The 17,057-nt window shown below is 43.3% G+C and overlaps 1 protein-coding gene across 27 annotated transcripts in view; it reads right to left on the reverse strand.

The window, feature by feature from the left end:
* Positions 1–16,346, reverse strand: part of ST3GAL6 (ST3 beta-galactoside alpha-2,3-sialyltransferase 6) — a 78,790-nt gene extending 62,444 nt beyond the window's left edge. For 5 of the 27 annotated variants that reach the window (XM_067034847.1, XM_059064857.2, XM_067034846.1 and 2 more), the window contains exon 1: positions 15,583–16,272. Coding sequence is in view for 1 of the 27 variants with exons in the window: in XM_067034832.1 (XP_066890933.1) it covers positions 15,554–15,714 (161 nt within the window). In the remaining 26 variants the exon portion in view is untranslated. Of the gene's footprint in view, positions 1–3,768; positions 3,897–15,553 lie in introns of all 27 variants that reach the window. The other 22 variants (XM_067034827.1, XM_067034845.1, XM_067034832.1 and 19 more) reach the window with 12 other exon arrangements.
* Positions 16,347–17,057: the final 711 nt, after the last annotated feature.

Consider the following 17,057-nt stretch of genomic DNA (forward strand, 5'->3'; position numbering starts at 1 on the left):
ATAATAGGAGTGAGCATGAAAATGATAAGAGCTAATCTTTGTTGCATGCCTACTACATACATGAACTCACAGAACCCTCACAACAGTGCTGAGATGGGCCTGTTATTCTAATTCTGTAAATGAGGAAACTGAGAGGCTTAGAGAGGTTAACTCGTCCAAGGTCTCAAAGTTAGGTGTCAAGCCAGGGATTGGGCTAGGCCGTTGGCTGCCAGGCTCTTTATTCTGAATCTGTAAGCTATTCTGGCTTTCCAGGAGCCAGATCAATTTGGAGCTTTCCTCATCTTCAAGATTCATTCTGTCAATTTTCGTTTTTCACAGAATAATATTGTGAAATATAGATGTATTGGAATAGCTTCAGTCTCATTCCCAGAGTCTTGATAAATGTATGGTTCCTAGGTTGGAATCTATTTCATTAGGAAATATTACATGGAATTTTTTCATTACAAAAATGTTAACAGGGACTTCCCTGGTGGAGCAGCAGTTAAGACCCCATACTCCCAATGCAGGGGGCCCAGGTTCGATCCCTGGTCAGGGAACTAGATCCCACATGCATGCCTCAACTAAGAGTTTGCATGCCACAACTAAGGAGCCCATGTGCCACAACTAAGGAGCCAGTGAGCCACAACTAAGACCCAGCGCAACCAAATAAATAAAATTTTTTTTTTTAAAACCCATCACCAGAAGTCCAAATGTTAATATAACAAATGCCCATGAATCCATTAACCAAAGTAACCATATCTATTCAGGGATTTTTTTTAATGGAGATTTATGTTCCCCTCCTTACCATGTTCCTCTTCTCTGAGAGGCAACCACTATCACAAATTTATCTACTTTTTATTCACACACGTGTACACCCACATGCATTCAAAAACATTATGTGGTATATAATATTATTTAAAGTAATGTTTAACATTGACATAACAAATACATACTATTCTGAAATTTGCGTTTTTCACTCTACACTTTTGGTTTTGAGGTCTATCCATATTGATGCATAAAGGTCTTGTTCATTGTTTTTAAGTTCTGTAGAGTATCCTATCAACCAAATATATCACAAAGCTTTCCATTCCCTACCAGCAGACATTTAGGTTGTTTTCAGAGAACTGCTAATCTAAATGTCATTCTGGAGCAAAATCTTCTTTTTTTGCAATCTAGAAAAAACAGTTTACTAAGACAGTGAACCTTACAAATTGCTAGAAATACTTTAAAATTGAAATTGCACTTTTGCATAGTCTTTTTTCTAAAACATAAACTTTGATCATTTGTTTAAAAATACGTAGATATTTAAAATACCATGACTCTGAAAACAGAAAGTTAATAGTATTTTAAATAAAAAAGTACATTTCTAGGTAAAGTGAATCTATAATCATCCTGTTGAAAATAAAACACACTGAAGAAAAAGTGGATGCTGAAAATAGCCTTCTTACAAGCACTTTCTTTTTCTGATAACCACACTGACTAGGCAGAAAAGTTAGAGCATTTGAGCAAGTAGATAAACAAACCAAAGGTTTCTCTGGAATGCTTTGTTCAGTGTTTTGGCCAGAAAATAATCCAAGGTACAACTCCACAGAAGGATAACCAAATTTCTCTTTAGAACTGAGGGATTGGGAAGTGCCTACTATGAGCCAGAGTCAATGTTGAATAAAGTGGACAATTAAGCTAAACAATGAAATGCCAGATCTTTCACCCTGAAGTCTTTAGAGCCATAAACAGTGTGACTATACACAATGATCTATTTACATTAATGAAAATTTTTAGCTCTAGGACACTGTAACAAGGTTTATCATCCAGCATAAACTGAAGTCAAGTCTACAAATAAGTGAAGACTTCTCTAGGGGTTTCCTAGCCCTTTAGCATCATTTTCTATAAAGAAGAATCTGAGAAAACCTCAAAAGGCAGATGTTTTAAAATATGGATAAATGTTTACTAATGGCTGCATTCTTTACACTATAAAACAACCTAGTCTCGGGAATTCCCTGGCAGTCCGGTGGTTAGGACTTGGCACTTTCCCTGCCAAGACCGGGGTTCAGTCCTTGGTTGGGGAACTAAGATCCTGCAAGGCGCAGCTCGGCCAAAAACAAAACAAAGCAAAACAAAACCTAGTCTAGAAGGAGCAAAGGAAATTCTAATAAGAGCATTCTCTTTGAAGAGAGGGGGAAGAAACATCTCTTCTCCTAGCAGATTTCCAAAGTGTACACCATCCCCAAGAAGGTGAATAAAAAAAGAAATCTGGGTTGCCATTGAAAGAAGTAACTCCAGCACACCGAGGATCACAATGGAGTCAGACTGTTTGACTCCATGGTCACAATTAGCCAAATGTTTTAACACATTCCACAGGCGAGAGTCAAGGAGATATCACTTCTTCTAGAGCCCTGGTCTCCAGCCCAAGAAAACCCCCACGGCCTAGGAAAACCTACCCAGGCTTCAGGAGGCAGCTCTGAACTCAACTGAAAATCATCCTACCAGTAGTTCAGTGAAATAACGGGCCAAGCAAATGGAGCAGCTCCATCATCCACTTGTCCATCTGTCCATCCATCCATCCGACACAGATACATATTACCCATCCATCACATGGCACAAGATCTCAAGGAACAAGGACTGTCTGAGCTGACAACACAGATGCTCTAAAGGCAAGTTCATAAAAACATAGACGATCAAACATACCGAACATAACATTTTGCCTAATTCTAACCTCTTAACTGTAGTTTCAAAGTGTACTCTCTTATTATTTTTCAATTAAATAATACGTATATTATAGAGAATACATAGAGAGAAGCCTAAAACATGCAACTTTTTTGCATTCTCCCTCAAAGGGCAAAATATATTGTATGAAGAGCAGAAATTAGAGGTTGAGAGATTCTTAGCAAGAGAATAAGGAATCACCAATAGGCCAGGAAAGAAAAGTTAAAATGCTTAAACTTTTGAAACTTCCCCATGTTTGTGATATTTTAAAATGTCTGCAGACTTCCCCAGTAGTTACTAGCAGTAAGCAATGGCTTCTGAACAGAAAGCAGGGGCAGTTAAAAGGCACATGCACTCTGTAACCACCCTACGCTATAGACGTATAAGGGGAAGGGAGAGCCTGTGCTAAGAGCATTTAAGACAAAAGCCACCAGAATCCCAAGATCCTGAAGCAACAGTACAAAAGAACAAAGGAAGTGGCCTGAGTCTATAAAGTCATCCTGGGGACTTAACAACAGTCCTATCCTTATCATTCCCCTCACACCAGAAACTCGGCCCAGAATATAAGAAATCGATAAGTTACCGTCAGGCAGTCTAAAACCAATCCTTTGCTGAAGAAAAAAATACTCCATCACCTAATACGCTCTGCCTCGTTCGTTATTACTAACTAAAGCCTAATTGTTGAGCTGCTTTTTGATCTGAGGGCTTTTTTATTTTCTGAAATGAGAACCGGCCTTTGATATGCATAAGCACAACAAAATGAAACCTTTATTTACAGCATGCCATACTATTGGAAATAGGGATTTCATTTAAAGAATAAAGTTCTTTTTGTTTCCTATCAGAGATGATTCTGGATCAGAGGAACTGGGGACAAGTAGATGGAGACGGGGGCTCAGTCTGGGTCTGGGAGGATGGATTAACGGCACCTCAGCAGAGACCCAGATAGGCGATGGTGGGAAAGCAGAGAGGGCTGATTTACAAGGCTTGGTCTGGGGTATGTCAGGAAACCAAACTGGTTCAGTCTGAAAATGCGAGGGAAGAGCAGAGTGAAGAAATAAAGAAAAAGTCATGCAATAGTAATGAAACCTTGTCTTCCACAACACAGACATGGAGCAACCAGGGGCAAGACAGGGCACTCTGTGAGCTAGTCCAGACAGGAGCAGCTTCGAAAGGGTGTAGCCAGGGCAATTCCAGAACCAAGGATCAGGTGCACTCTGGAGGACAGAGAGAAGAGGGGTCAGAGCACCAGGCCTGCCGCAGACGCTCTGCATTCATTTTCTAGGGCTGCAACAACAAAATACCACAAACAGGGTGGCTTACAATAACAGAAGTGTATTATCTCACAGTTCTGGAGGCTAGAAGCCCAGAATCCAAGTGTTGGTAGGGCCATGCTCCCTCTGAAACCTGTAGGGGAGAAAGAATTCTCCCCTTGCTTCTTTCTAGTTTCTGGTGGTTTGCTAGCATTCCTTGGCATTCCCTAGTTTATAGATCATCACTCCAATCCACTGCCTTCACATAGTGCTCTCTCTGTGTCTCTGTCTTCACAGAGATGCTTCTTATAAGGACACCAGTCACACTGGACTAGGGGTCCATCCAACTCCAGCATGACCTCATCTTAACTAATTATGTCTGCAATGACCCTATTTTCGAATGAGTTCACATTCTGAGGTACTGGGAGTTAGAACTTCAACGTGTCTTTTTAGGGAGACACAGTTCAACCTGTAACTCCCTTCTTGATGCCTCGTCCTTACTCTCAGCCAGAGGGACCCTGATGCTCTAGAGTCATTCAGAATACCTGGGTGTTAATTCAAATTAAAAGGAAAGAGAGGGCTTCCCTGGTGGCGCAGTGGTTGAGAATCCGCCTGCCGATGCAGGGGACACGGGTTCGTGCCCCGGTCCGGGAAGATCCCACATGCTGCGGAGCGGCTGGGCCCGTGAGCCATGGCCGCTGGGCCTGCGCGTCCAGAGCCTGTGCTCCGCAACGGGAGACGCCACAACAGTGAGAGGCCCGCGTACCACCAAAAAAAAAAAAAAAAAAAAAAAAAGGAAAGAGGAAAAAAAAATTACCCTACGGTGGTGAAAGTCAGAATGGTGGTTACATTCAAGGAGGGGAGCAGTGGCTGTGTGGGAACACATGGTACACTCCTGGAGGGCAGGTAATGTTCTAGCACTTGATCCAGAGGCACGTAGCGTGGGTGTGTTCACTGCGAGGAAACGTATCGAACTATACTTACATGGTTTGTGTATTCCTCTGTATGTCCAATATATTTCCATAAGAACTTTACTTTAAAAAAAAAAAAAAGAGACTGAGAAATTGGAGCTGTCCAAGAAACAGGTGTTGGCAGCCTAGGCAGAACCTCAGAAAAAGGCATTACCTGGGAGAAGCCCCAACCCAAGAGTTAGCTGCTCAGCTGTGCTGGTTCAGACATTTGAGTGATCAGTTTACCTGAGATGTTCAACTCCCAGGAGCTGGTGTATAAATGGAAATGCCAAAGTAATTCACTTATAATGAGAAAAATATAAGAGACAAGGAGCACATATATTTAAACTGGAAGATTGACAACTTCTAGAGGCAAATCCCTGGGTGATAAGAAAAGCTGTTTGATAACCACAGACCTATAATAAGGATACATTCTTCCCTCAGTAGTGCTGGAAACGCTGTAAGACACTTTTTGATCTGCCCTCTGTTTTCCTAGCCTCCTTGCCTACCTCTCCCACACATTCCATTTTCAGGCTAATTACACCTCAAGTAAATGCCAGTGTTTTTTTTTCTTTAGCATTTAATTTTCCTCTGGGAATTTTACACTCTTATGTTTAGGGAGTTTTCAGTCCTATTGCTTAATTCCTAAGCAAGAGAAATCAACACCAAAAGACAGAGTTAAAATACACTGGACACCACTCAGACTTGGTAGAAAACGTATTTCTGTAATAAAAACACATTAGATTTTCTAGAATTAAATATAATTCAGACATTTAACATCAGACATTGTATAAGCTCTAAATAACATATTGATGTATCAAAAACTAACTCATGGGGCTTCCCTGGTGGCTCAGTGGTTAAGAATCCATCTGCCAATGCAGGGGACACTGGTTCGAGCCCTGGTCCAAGAAGATCCCACATGCTATGGAGCAACTAAGCCCGTGCACCACAACTACTGAGCCTGCACTCTAGAGCCCGCGAGCCACAACTACTGAAGCCAGCATACCTAGAACCTGTGCTCCACAAAAAGAGAAGCCACCATAATGAGAAGACTGTGCACTGCTATGAAGACCCAACATAGCCCAAAATAAATCGAATAAAATAAATTAATTTTTTAAAAAACCAAACTGAATGTTGCCTTAAAAATGGGAGCGGGGGGCTTCCCTGGTGGCGCAGTGGTTGAGAGTCCGCCTGCCAATGCAGGCGACACGGGTTCGTGCCCCGGCCCGGGAAGATCCCACATGCCGCGGAGCGGCTGGGCCCATGAGCCATGGCCGCTGAGCCTGCGCATCCGGAGCCTGCGCCCCGCAACGGGAGAGGCCACAGCAGTGAGAGGCCCGCGTACCGCAAAAAAAAAAAAAAAAAAAAAAAGGGAGCGGGGAGGAGGAGAGGGGTAAAAAAAGGGAGTGGAGAGGGGGGAAAGGAAGGCAAACATTAACTGCAATGCAAACAAAGAAAAATCAAATATTGATCAAATTGTACATACAAATTATCAATCACATAATTATAGAAGACGAAGCTGTGGCTTTCTTGGGTGTGAAATGTATTAGTGAGGTACTGAAAGTTTCAAGGCTACGAATTTGTAATGGTCCTCTGGTCTGTTCTTGGATGTCTCTGTCCTGTTGAAGTCCCTCTCTACTCTCAACTTTCATATAGAAACGCAGGCTTCAGAAGTCTCAAATAATACTTCACAATTTTTTTTTTTTTTTTGCCGCACTGCACATGCCTTGCAGGATCTCAGTTCCCCAACCAGGGATCGAACCTGAGTCATGGCAGTGAAAGCCCGGAAGCCTAACCACTAGGCAATCAGGGAACCCCTTCACATTTCTATCTTTCAAACACTTAAAGTTATTAAAAATGAGAGCTCTAATAATTATATATTACAGGTAACTAATGTTTTCATCATTTTCTTATGAAAACAGCAAATGAAAGAGATGTATTCCATACCACATGTAAAATCCAAGTGCAACTTTGGAAGCAATGTGCAGAATTTGACTGTTATAAATTGTTATATATAAATTTGTTAAAATTGTCTATGTAGACCTACCCAAGTGCATATCCTTATAGGGAGATGTAAACATATAGGCCATAGGTCTCTGAGTCTGATTTAGCTGACCCCTACATTCTCTCCTGCATCGTCTCCCAAAATGCTTGATTTTGAACATTATGCTCTATGAGCACAAAACTCTGCACAGTTCTCTGTCCTACTCAACATTGTTTCATGCCTCAGTGCCTTTGATCATGCTGCTGCCTGGATGTTCCCTCCCATCCTTTGCCCTCCCCGCCATAAACTGGAATGGTCTAGTGGGATCCTGCTCTTCAAGGAAGACTTCCTTTTCTACCTTTACCCTGTGTTTGGATGAGGATAGAGGAGCTTCTAAGAAAGAAAGCATATGTAAAGCTGTTTCAAGAATACAGAAACTGGGGCTTCCCTGGTAGAGCAGTGGTTGAGAAACCACTTGCCAATGCAGGCGACACAGGTTCGAGCCCTAGTCCGGGAAGATCCCACATGCCACAGAGCAACTAAGCCCGTGAGCCACAACTACTGAGCCTGTGCTCTAGAGCCCGCAAGGCACAATTACTAAATCCTGCAGTCCACAACTACTGAAGCCCATGCACCTAGAGCCTGTGTTCCGCAATAAGAGAAGGCACCACAATGAGATGCCCGCACACCACAACGAAGAGTAGCCCCTGCTCACAGCAACTAAAGAAAGCCCGAGCCAATCAACGAAGACCCAACACAGCCAAAAATAAATAAATAAATTTTTTTAACAAAAGAAGTGATCTGAAGTTGTCCTCCAATATCATTCTTTAAAAAAAAATACAGAAACTATAACTATCATATTTTTATACTATAGAAAAAAGATGAAAAGATGTTAATTTTTTAATGGGCATCTGAATAGAGTAGTTTTTACTTCTTAACACTAGTTTATTCTGAAAAACACACAGTGCTATTCAACCAACAGATTTTCATACCCCATCTTCACCTAAGCCCGTGTGTTGTGTGTGTGCACACGCATGCACGCGCACACTCGCACGCACGCGCACACACGCACACGCACGCGCACACACACTGTATCCCTCCACTGCATGCCCATGGATCTCTATGTTGTAAATAGCACTGTGTCTGGCACATGATAGGTGCCCAAATATTTGTTGCTGTTCACTGAAAAATAATTTAAGAAATACAACATGAGTAGATTAATAGAGTCCAAAGTGAAGTCAGGGTCTAAGATGACACAGATTGGAGAAAAAATTAGAGCTAGAGAAGGCCAAACAGAGAGACTTTCTGGAGAAAGTCAAATTTTAACTATTCGAGGAAGAACAACTATAATAACAGAGTTAGAATAATAATAATAATGTAACAACATTGATTAAATGTTTGATATTCGGCAGGCACTAATGCTGAACTACTTATACGTGTCTTCTTTCTAATTATCGTAACTGTGATGTGGGCATTATTTCAAGTTTACAGATAAAGAAAGTGATGCTCACAGAAGTTAGGCAATGCGTTCAGAGTCGTGCAGTTATTAGCCATGAAGCTGGGAAACGAAGGCAGGTTACACATGGCTTGGATGGGGGAGGGGGAGTGTGGAGTGGAAGGAGAAGGGCACTAAGTGTCAAAGGATCCTTGCAAGATGCAGCGCCAGGAGGCTTGCAGTGACTGCAGTGCAAATGGAAGAGTGAAAAGAAAGTTAGCAACAGGAGATCGCAGAAAACTTCAAAGACCTGCGGGAGAACTTCTCTGGATTTTTGAGCAGAAAAAAATGTCCATAATAAAAACCATGCTTGAGGAATGCTATTATAAAAGGTGTGTGGACAGGAATATTGGTGGTCATAGGTGGAGAACTTGGGTAGAAGCTTTTTATAAGAATATGATTATATTACTTATGGTTAAAGCAGAAGAGCCCTACACACAAAAACAATGGGGCGAGGGGGGGGGGTTGTTTTTGGTTTTGTTTTTGCTTTGCAATAGGTGGGCCAGTTTTGTCCTCCAAAGAAATTCAGGGCCTGCGAAACATTTACAGGTACTTCATAATCAGAAATTACACATATCCCTTAACATCCTGCTTAAGAAAAAAATCCAATTATTTCTAATTTAATTGTAACATAGCTGGGATCAAACAAGAGTGATTAGCTAACTTCCTTTGACATTTACTTGAAATATTGGCTCCAAATATCAAAAGTATCTTGACAGCAGTATTTATTCATCTTACAAAGATCACTTACATTTACAACAGAGTTCCTTTAACTTGCAGAGTCTGTCAATTAAATAAAATTATAAATTAAATTAGTTGCTGTTGCTGAAAAGCAGTTGAAAATCCAGTTGAAATGCAACTGGATTATCATCTCATTGCTCTTGTCTAAATGCAACTGGATAACCCATTTCTCAATTTTTAAATGCAGTTTTATACCTTTATATTATATTTATTATAATAATTATTATATATTACATTATCTAATTTTATATTAGCTGTATATTATCCCTAAAAAGAAGTCAGGGAATTAAAAAAAATCTGATCTTTTATTCTTTGGCTCTATGCTGAACATAGAAAATGTATACATATTCCCTTACCTTTGCCTCTTCTATCCCTTAATACATGAAGGACTCTCACATACTAAAGGGTTGCACAGATTTTAATAAAAGCATTTCATTTTATTTTATTTCAATTGCTATACTTTATATTGTTTTTTATACATATTTTATTATTTTAATAAAAGCAGCACCTTCTATGGTGCGGGCCTAAATAGTTGCAATAGAATCTTTCCTAAGAAGAAAACTCCTCCAAGCTGTCTGAAGCAGTGGGCTGATAACTTCTCTGAGGACTAAAATATGATGGGGTAGGGGAAGGGAGACTCCATAAAATCAGCTTGAAGACAAGAAGGCTTTGTTTATGTAACAGCATGTCCTTGAATATCTGTATTAACCAGGAAAATGCCCTCTGAAGGCACCGTTCTTTGTGAGAAACTTCATCACTATGAGTCTCAGCAAGAGCCCACAGCTGGGCCCCTCTCAGTCCCCTCTGCCAGGCAGGGACTCCTCCCAGCTCTGGCAATCTCAATGAGGAGAGCTTTTTATCCCCAGGGCACCTGTGTGTGTCTCCAGTTAGGTAAAATGATACAGAACAGAAACCTAAGAAATATCATAATAAGCACTGGAACTCAAGCGGTGCAAATCTCTGCCTACTAAAGGGCATGACATCATGGATGTGAGACGCTGAGCTATTAAAGAGGGAAATGATTCCATTATCCATGCTCTTGGCACACTTATTTCCTCACTAATGTAATCACATACCCAACTAACTGACTAACCCAACTCAAATTATCATAAGTTATGAATTATGAAACTGTTCTGAAAGTTTACCATACACGAAAACAAATTTGAGAATATCCACCTGATAATATTCACATACCGGTCTCTTACGTGTCAGCCCAAGTATATTATTTTCAAAAAAAGAAGAGTTTCAAAACCAGAAGAGTTTTAACTAATATAGACTAATCCACAGTAATGAATTCACCTTTCACCTTTCTTCTCCAACGTGTCAAGTTTTTGAGATGACAAATTGATGATACTAATAGTTATAATCCTAAGAGTTATAAAGATGTTACAGCTGAGCTAATATAGTCACATTGTGAGTTAAGCCATGGCCATCTATAGTGTTCTGGACACCACACCAGGTACCGAGGACACGGGGCGAACAAGATAAGACATAATCGCTGCCCTCTCAAATAGAAACGTGTTCCAGATTTTATGCCACTACTTCAGTCAGAAAGAAACAGACATGAAAAGCTGAAAGTGAGCTGTGTTATATATGAAATAGTATGTAAATTATACTACGTATGTTAAGTATGTAAATTAATAAATGAGCAGGGCATCTGGCTAAATAATCTCAAAAACAATTTTCTCTCTAAAGAGTATACCAAGCTTCCCCAGAGAGTTATGTACTAGCAATAATGAGCTATCCTGGAATCAAAGGATAACTGATAAAATGCTTCTGTTCATTTCTGATAAACCAGTGCTACCAGGAGATATCGACTTGGACATAAGCTTTCATGATTTAAGTGTTACTCTAAGACTGACAAGATCATCTACAAAGAACAATAGAAATGAAATTTCTAAGGCATAGTATAGTCCCATGGCAACTATTATAAGAGTCCTGCACATTTCCACTGAAATTACCTCTCATATCAGACTTCATAGGCTGGGGAAAGGGAGCGGGAGTTCTGGAAAAGGCAAGACCTCCTTGTTACACAGAATATCCCCTTTTGGGACAATCATTGTCTTGCAAAAGATACCCACTATGATTGATTTGACTAGATACTTTTTAGTATCTAGTTTCAGATGTCACCAGCCAATCCAGAGGCTTAGAGACAACTAGATATTCAGTCTGGAGAGAGGCTAAGAAATCAGAGCTAGTGATGGGGAGTTTCATGCTTGAAATTGAAACTGAGTATATGGATTTATTTCAGAGGGTAAGAGGAACACTGTCCACAGCCCTCTGAGCCCTGCTTTTCTGTGTGGATATGCCTGTGCTCTGACCTAGGGCAAAGGGGAAATCAGTGATGGACAATTAATGGGGAGAAGAAAAACTGAGAGTGAAAGTGTGTGTGTGTGTGTGTGTGTGTGTGTGTGTGTGTGTGTGTGTGTGAGAGAGAGAGAGAGAGAGAGAGAGAGAGAGAGAGAGAGAAACAGGAAAGACCATTGCCCATTGCCCACCAGGTGAAGACTGAGTCTCTAATTCAAAGTCTCCAGGGGCAGCCCATTCTAATAAAAATACAATTCAAACTCCTTTCTAAGACTTAAAATCTTCACATAAGTGGTCTTCCGCCTGCCTCATTGACTTCCTCTCCTCTCCTGCCCTTTTGCACTCTTCTCCATCTACAAGTTCTCCAGACATCCCCAATTCATTTATGCCTCAGGGCCTTTGCAGCTGCTTTTCCGTCTGCCTAGAATGCTCTTCCTTCTGCAGTTCACTTGACTGGCTCCTTCTCATCATTCACATCTCACTTCAAATATGCCCTCCTCACAACAGCTCTCTGACTGCTCTCAACTGGCTGCCCCCATGCCCTGTCTGGCACGCGCCCACATTGCATTGTCTTTGTAACACTCATTTCTAGCTGAAAAACGTTTTTCCATTTATTTGTATCTGGTTTATTGATTCCATTTCCCACAGAAACACAAGCTCTGTAAGAGTGGGAGCTTCATCTGTTTTGTTCAACGCCCCATGACCTACCTAGAACATCTATTACGTGGTGGGTACGCAGTAAATATTGGTTAAATCTCGAGTCCCACCATATAGATGACTGCAGAAAGTCAGGCAAGAGCCACTGCGAGACCACTCTCTGCTCCCTCATTGCCCCATCAAAGCATAGTGACCATGACCCACAGCTACACCAACTCTGGGCCTGCTTCCACAACCCATGAAGGCGAGAGTAACGCTGTTTCCCTTGGAGAAATTTCCAGCTTCCTTTCCATTTCCTCATCTGGAGGCCTTATTCCCTCATCTCCCACAGACCTTTCCATTCCCAACCACATAAAAAGTAAATCAATGTGTAAAGAATTCTTCAAAGACCAGCATTACTCTGTGCTACCGGATGAAATGATGGCATTGGCTCACTGTGTTTCAGGTTTAAGGGGCAAGAGAGAATGCAGAAGAAGAGATCCTCTTCACTCAGCTTTCCAGTGTTGAAGGTAAAAAAATCTCCTAAGGGTTGGGTGCTTTCCTTCGCCTTTTCCCAATGGTCCAGGAAGAGGAAAGCCCTGATCAGATGCAGAAGGTTGGGACAGTAAATGGGAAGCGGGATGACCAAAAGATCTGCACACCCCCCCCCGCAAAAAAAAAAAAAAAAGGAAGAAAAGAAAAGGGAAAAAGAAATATGGATGTGGGGAAGAGACTCAGATACTACTGCTCTGCACTCTCTTTTACCCTCATAACCTCACCCCCATAATACTATCGCTTCTTAGCCTGACTGTAGGGCAGCCAAGTTCCTGACCGAGTCTGAGACACTTCCACCAATTCAGTCACCATCATGGGAAAGAACGCCTGCTACCCCACTGTGGTGAGGGAACTGTGCTTCTAACACCCTGACATGGAATCATAAATACAGTTTTCTACTGAAACACTGTAATGTCCAAGGCAGACAGCCTGTTCCATACATCAAGCTCACTCCAAACTAAATACTTTTATTTCTAACTTATCAGGGTTCGATTGGAAATCAGTGTGTGCTGTTGTCCACTGTATTGGGGAGAAACAGGAGAGATTCATTTCAGCCGTCAGGGTGGGGCTGTAGCCCTGGGAAGATTTCTTCCAGGCAAGAAGGATGAGCAGGAACTTCAGTGAGAATATACACGTATTCAGAAGGAAAAGAACTTTCAGAACATAAGCCAATGGAGATAACATGACCTTGTAAACCTGGCCAGACACAGCACACCAAAGGGGCATGTCAAAGATGTGGAGAAGATAGATGATAACTAATTGTTGAAAGTCTGGAGCTATCAGAAGGAAAGACAAAGTATGCAGAGCACCTGCTCAAGAAGCCAAGCATGAGGGGTAATTAAGAATTAATCTGTGGGGAGGGTGGGAGGGAGGGAGATGCAAGAGGGAAGAGATATGGGGACATATGTATATATACATAACTGATTCACTTGGTTATAAAGCAAATACTGACACACCATTGTAAAGCAATTATACCCTAATAAAGATGTTAAAAAACTTATTAATCAAAAGAAAGGGAGACATGAATATTTGTAAGTATCTGCCGAAAATTATGTGTAGCCATTATTCAGAGTATGTTTTCTGTATATATTTCTGCTTTGATTTAATAAATAGTTCTGAAAACAAACAAACAAAAAGAATTAATCTGTGTTCCGATCAGGGGCTATATAAATGAGCATTGTGGAAGGCAAAGGAGAAAGATATGCAAATGAATGGAAGAATTGGTGAAGAATGTCTGCTACAGAGGCTTCCTGGAATGGTGTAAGGCAGAGGTGAAGTGACCTTCCTGTGATCCATTCTAGGTCACTTAACCTTGGGCAGTCTCTGTTTTTAACTATAACATAAGGTTAAGCATTCCTGTCTCATAGGGTGGTTGGGAAGATTTAATAAAATAGCATTTAATGGCATTCTTCTGCTAAAACTGTTCCTCTATTCTTTTCTGAGCCCCGAAGATTTGTATTGATTCGGGGCATAAGAATAAATTGAGTACTTCTAACAAATCTACGGAAACAATCAAAGTAGGAGTCTTGTTTTATTGCACCATAATACGGAGACACGGTACAATCTGCGGCTGTGACAATCAGAGAGGGACGCTGATAAAAATATTGCTTAAGAGAAGCCCCAAGGGCAACCAATGAAGACCTCCCCTCCCCCTCCAGGATTAAGGACAGCTTGAAGCCAGAACAGGAAAACACAGTTTCTAGAAGAGTTCTCTCCTCATAAACCAAAGTTGCCATTATCTAAAGTGCCTCCGGGACGATCAGCCTTATTCAAAGACGACAAAGTATCGAAAGATAACAATCTAAGAGTGGCTCTTTGCAGATCTTCGTATTAAAAGCACTCGTAGGTGAAAGGAAAAGGAAGCGAAAACGAATCAATTTACAAATGTCAAATCAGCATGCTTTCGAACGGAAAATAACCTGCCAGCTTGACCAGATCCTCCTAAATATTTAACATCTCCATATAAATAAAAAGATAGTTTCATGGTCAGCAGCCGGGAGAGAAAGTTTTAAGACCGGAAAGTCAAATATCCAAGCTAGCCTTGTTAAAAGTTGCTATCAGAGACCAGAAGGTTAGTGTGAACTTGGGGCCAGAGGGCGAGGGGCTTCTGGCCGATCTGCAGTTTCCTTATCTACCCACCCCCGGCGGCGCTCCTCTTAAGCACATGCGACTTTGCTGAGTTTAGAATCTGCAGTTTACGTAGTTTCTGATAATGCTGGCATACAAGATGTCTTTCTCATCACCACTCCCAAGAACTGTTTCTGAACCATCATCTTTGAACAGCAACGCCCAACCCCGTCCCCAACCTCTCTTCCCGCCCTTCTACTGAAGACCCTCCCCCAAAAAGCTGCTTTGGGTTTGTTTTTAGTTTCTGAAAATAGCTTTTGATAGATTTTCTTTCAAGCCAAAAGATCAGCACACGGGCTGAGATCACCAGGGAGCTCGGAAACAATCCGCCTCAAAACCACAAGCGTCTTCTCACCTACCCCCTAAACTAACGGCAGCCCAGGTCACGGAAATTTTCTCACCGCCGCACTTTCCTCCAAACTGCCTCGGAGCTGGGTTTGCTAGGTCTAGTTCCACCGTGACGGGAAGAAGAGTTTCTAGCAAAATTTTCTAGGGTAAAACGGGAGAACCTTCCAGACCTCTCGCCCCTGCTCGCGTACAGACCCTTTTACAGGCAAACAATAGTGAGCAGAGCGCCCATCACCCCAGTCGCCTCTCCTGCGTTCAAGCTTCCAGCGCCCCTCCCGCCCCTCCCGCGAGAGCACCTGGGGCCGAGCGCCCCCGACTCCCTAAACCCGGGGGTACCTAACCAGCGCACACAGGCTCCTGGGGGGAGGGGGGGTTGGTGCGTGGAGGCGCGCCCCCGGCCCCCGGTCCTCAGCCTCAGGGGCTGCAAAGCCCGCGGATCTCTCCGCTCCGCCAACCTCCCTCTCCCGGCGATACAAACCCGCAGCGAAGCGGGCGGGGGAGAGTTACCCGCCGAGGCCACGGCGCGAAGACCGCAGAGGCGTGCCGGGTTCCGGGGCCAGAGGCCCGCTGCTCTCGACTCGCTCGCTCGTCGCCGCTCGCTCCAGCCAGCTGCTGCCTCTCCCGCGGCGCCTGAAGCATCGAGCCGCCGAAGCCCGCGGCCGACGGTAACCGGAGGAAGGTGGCGCGGTTCAAGGGGCGGCGCGGGAAGGATTCAGTCTGCCTCGGACCCGGCGGGGAAGCGGGGAAGGGCGCGGCGCCGCCCGGAGTCCCAGGCGTCCGCCGGCGCGTGCGCTGCCCGCCACGCCCGGGTGCGGATCCCCGGCGAAAGCGCCTAGCGCCTCTGGAGCGGCGGAGAAGCTCCTCCCTCTCGGCCGCTGGCGCCAGATAAGTGGTGGCCGCGGCCGCCCCCGAGTTCGCGGAGGAAGGTGCAATGCAGAGGGAGCCGGTGGGGCTCCATGTCCCCGGGCCGGCTAGGTGGGAGCGCAGCCGAGCAGCCCCTACCTTTCCGGCTGGACGGACACCAGCCGCGCGCCCTCTCCAGGCGTCCCGGACAGGAAAATCACCGCGAAGGGTGCCGGAGGAAAGCGGCGGGTGGCTTCAGGACAAGGTAGGAGGATCAAGTTCCACAGCCAAGAAGACACTCCCATCCCGCCCTGGTTTGTTTGGAAAGCTGCAGGGGCGAAAGTGAGGGGCACCTCGGGTGATCCCCTCCTCCCCGCCGGGCTGGCAGGCGGCAGAAGTAAACACGTTTGCTTGGCGCGTGGGGGACTTCTGTGATACGAGGCGGGGCAGGAGGTTTGGTCGCCAGCAGGAAGGGAGAGGGGTGTTCAGAGAGACCAGAATTCCTGGGCTCTACTCTTCAAGGGCAAATGTGTTAGTGCTTTTTATCTTTTGGAGGAAACGTTACTTTAGGGAGAAAAACAAAGGTGAGACGTGCATTTTCTTTTCTTATTAAAGTATGTCTCCCTTGAGAAAAGCGTCTTCATACTTGGATAGCTGTGAATACTTTTTTTTTTAACATCTTTATTAGAGTATTATTGCTCTACAATGTGTCAGTTTCTGCTTTATAACAAAGTGAATCAGTTATACATATGTCCCCATATCTCTTCCCTCTGTGAATACTTTTTAAATTTCAGTGTTTGTGATATAAATCACATGCCATCAAATGACTCCAGGGAGAAGAGCCACAGACTTGGGTGCAATTCAAAGTGAGTAATGTGTCAGGCACTGAAACCAAGTCCTCCATCTGTGATGGACCTTCTGGTATTTGTATTAATTTTAACAACAGCCCTAGGAGGCAGCACTTGTTATTTTCCCAGTTCTCCTATCAAAAAACCCAGAGGTTTCAGGAAATTCCTATCCCTTTCCCTTTCTACAAATTGCCTTTGAAGTAACCCACACAGATTTTGTCATTTTAAAGGTGGTTCCTGAGACATCAGAGTCGTGAAAGATGTTTAGGGAATTTGTCCATCTGGGCCCAT

Source organism: Kogia breviceps, chromosome 5 (genome assembly GCF_026419965.1).
Source record: "Kogia breviceps isolate mKogBre1 chromosome 5, mKogBre1 haplotype 1, whole genome shotgun sequence".
In the NCBI taxonomy this organism is placed as follows: domain Eukaryota; kingdom Metazoa; phylum Chordata; class Mammalia; order Artiodactyla; family Physeteridae; genus Kogia; species Kogia breviceps.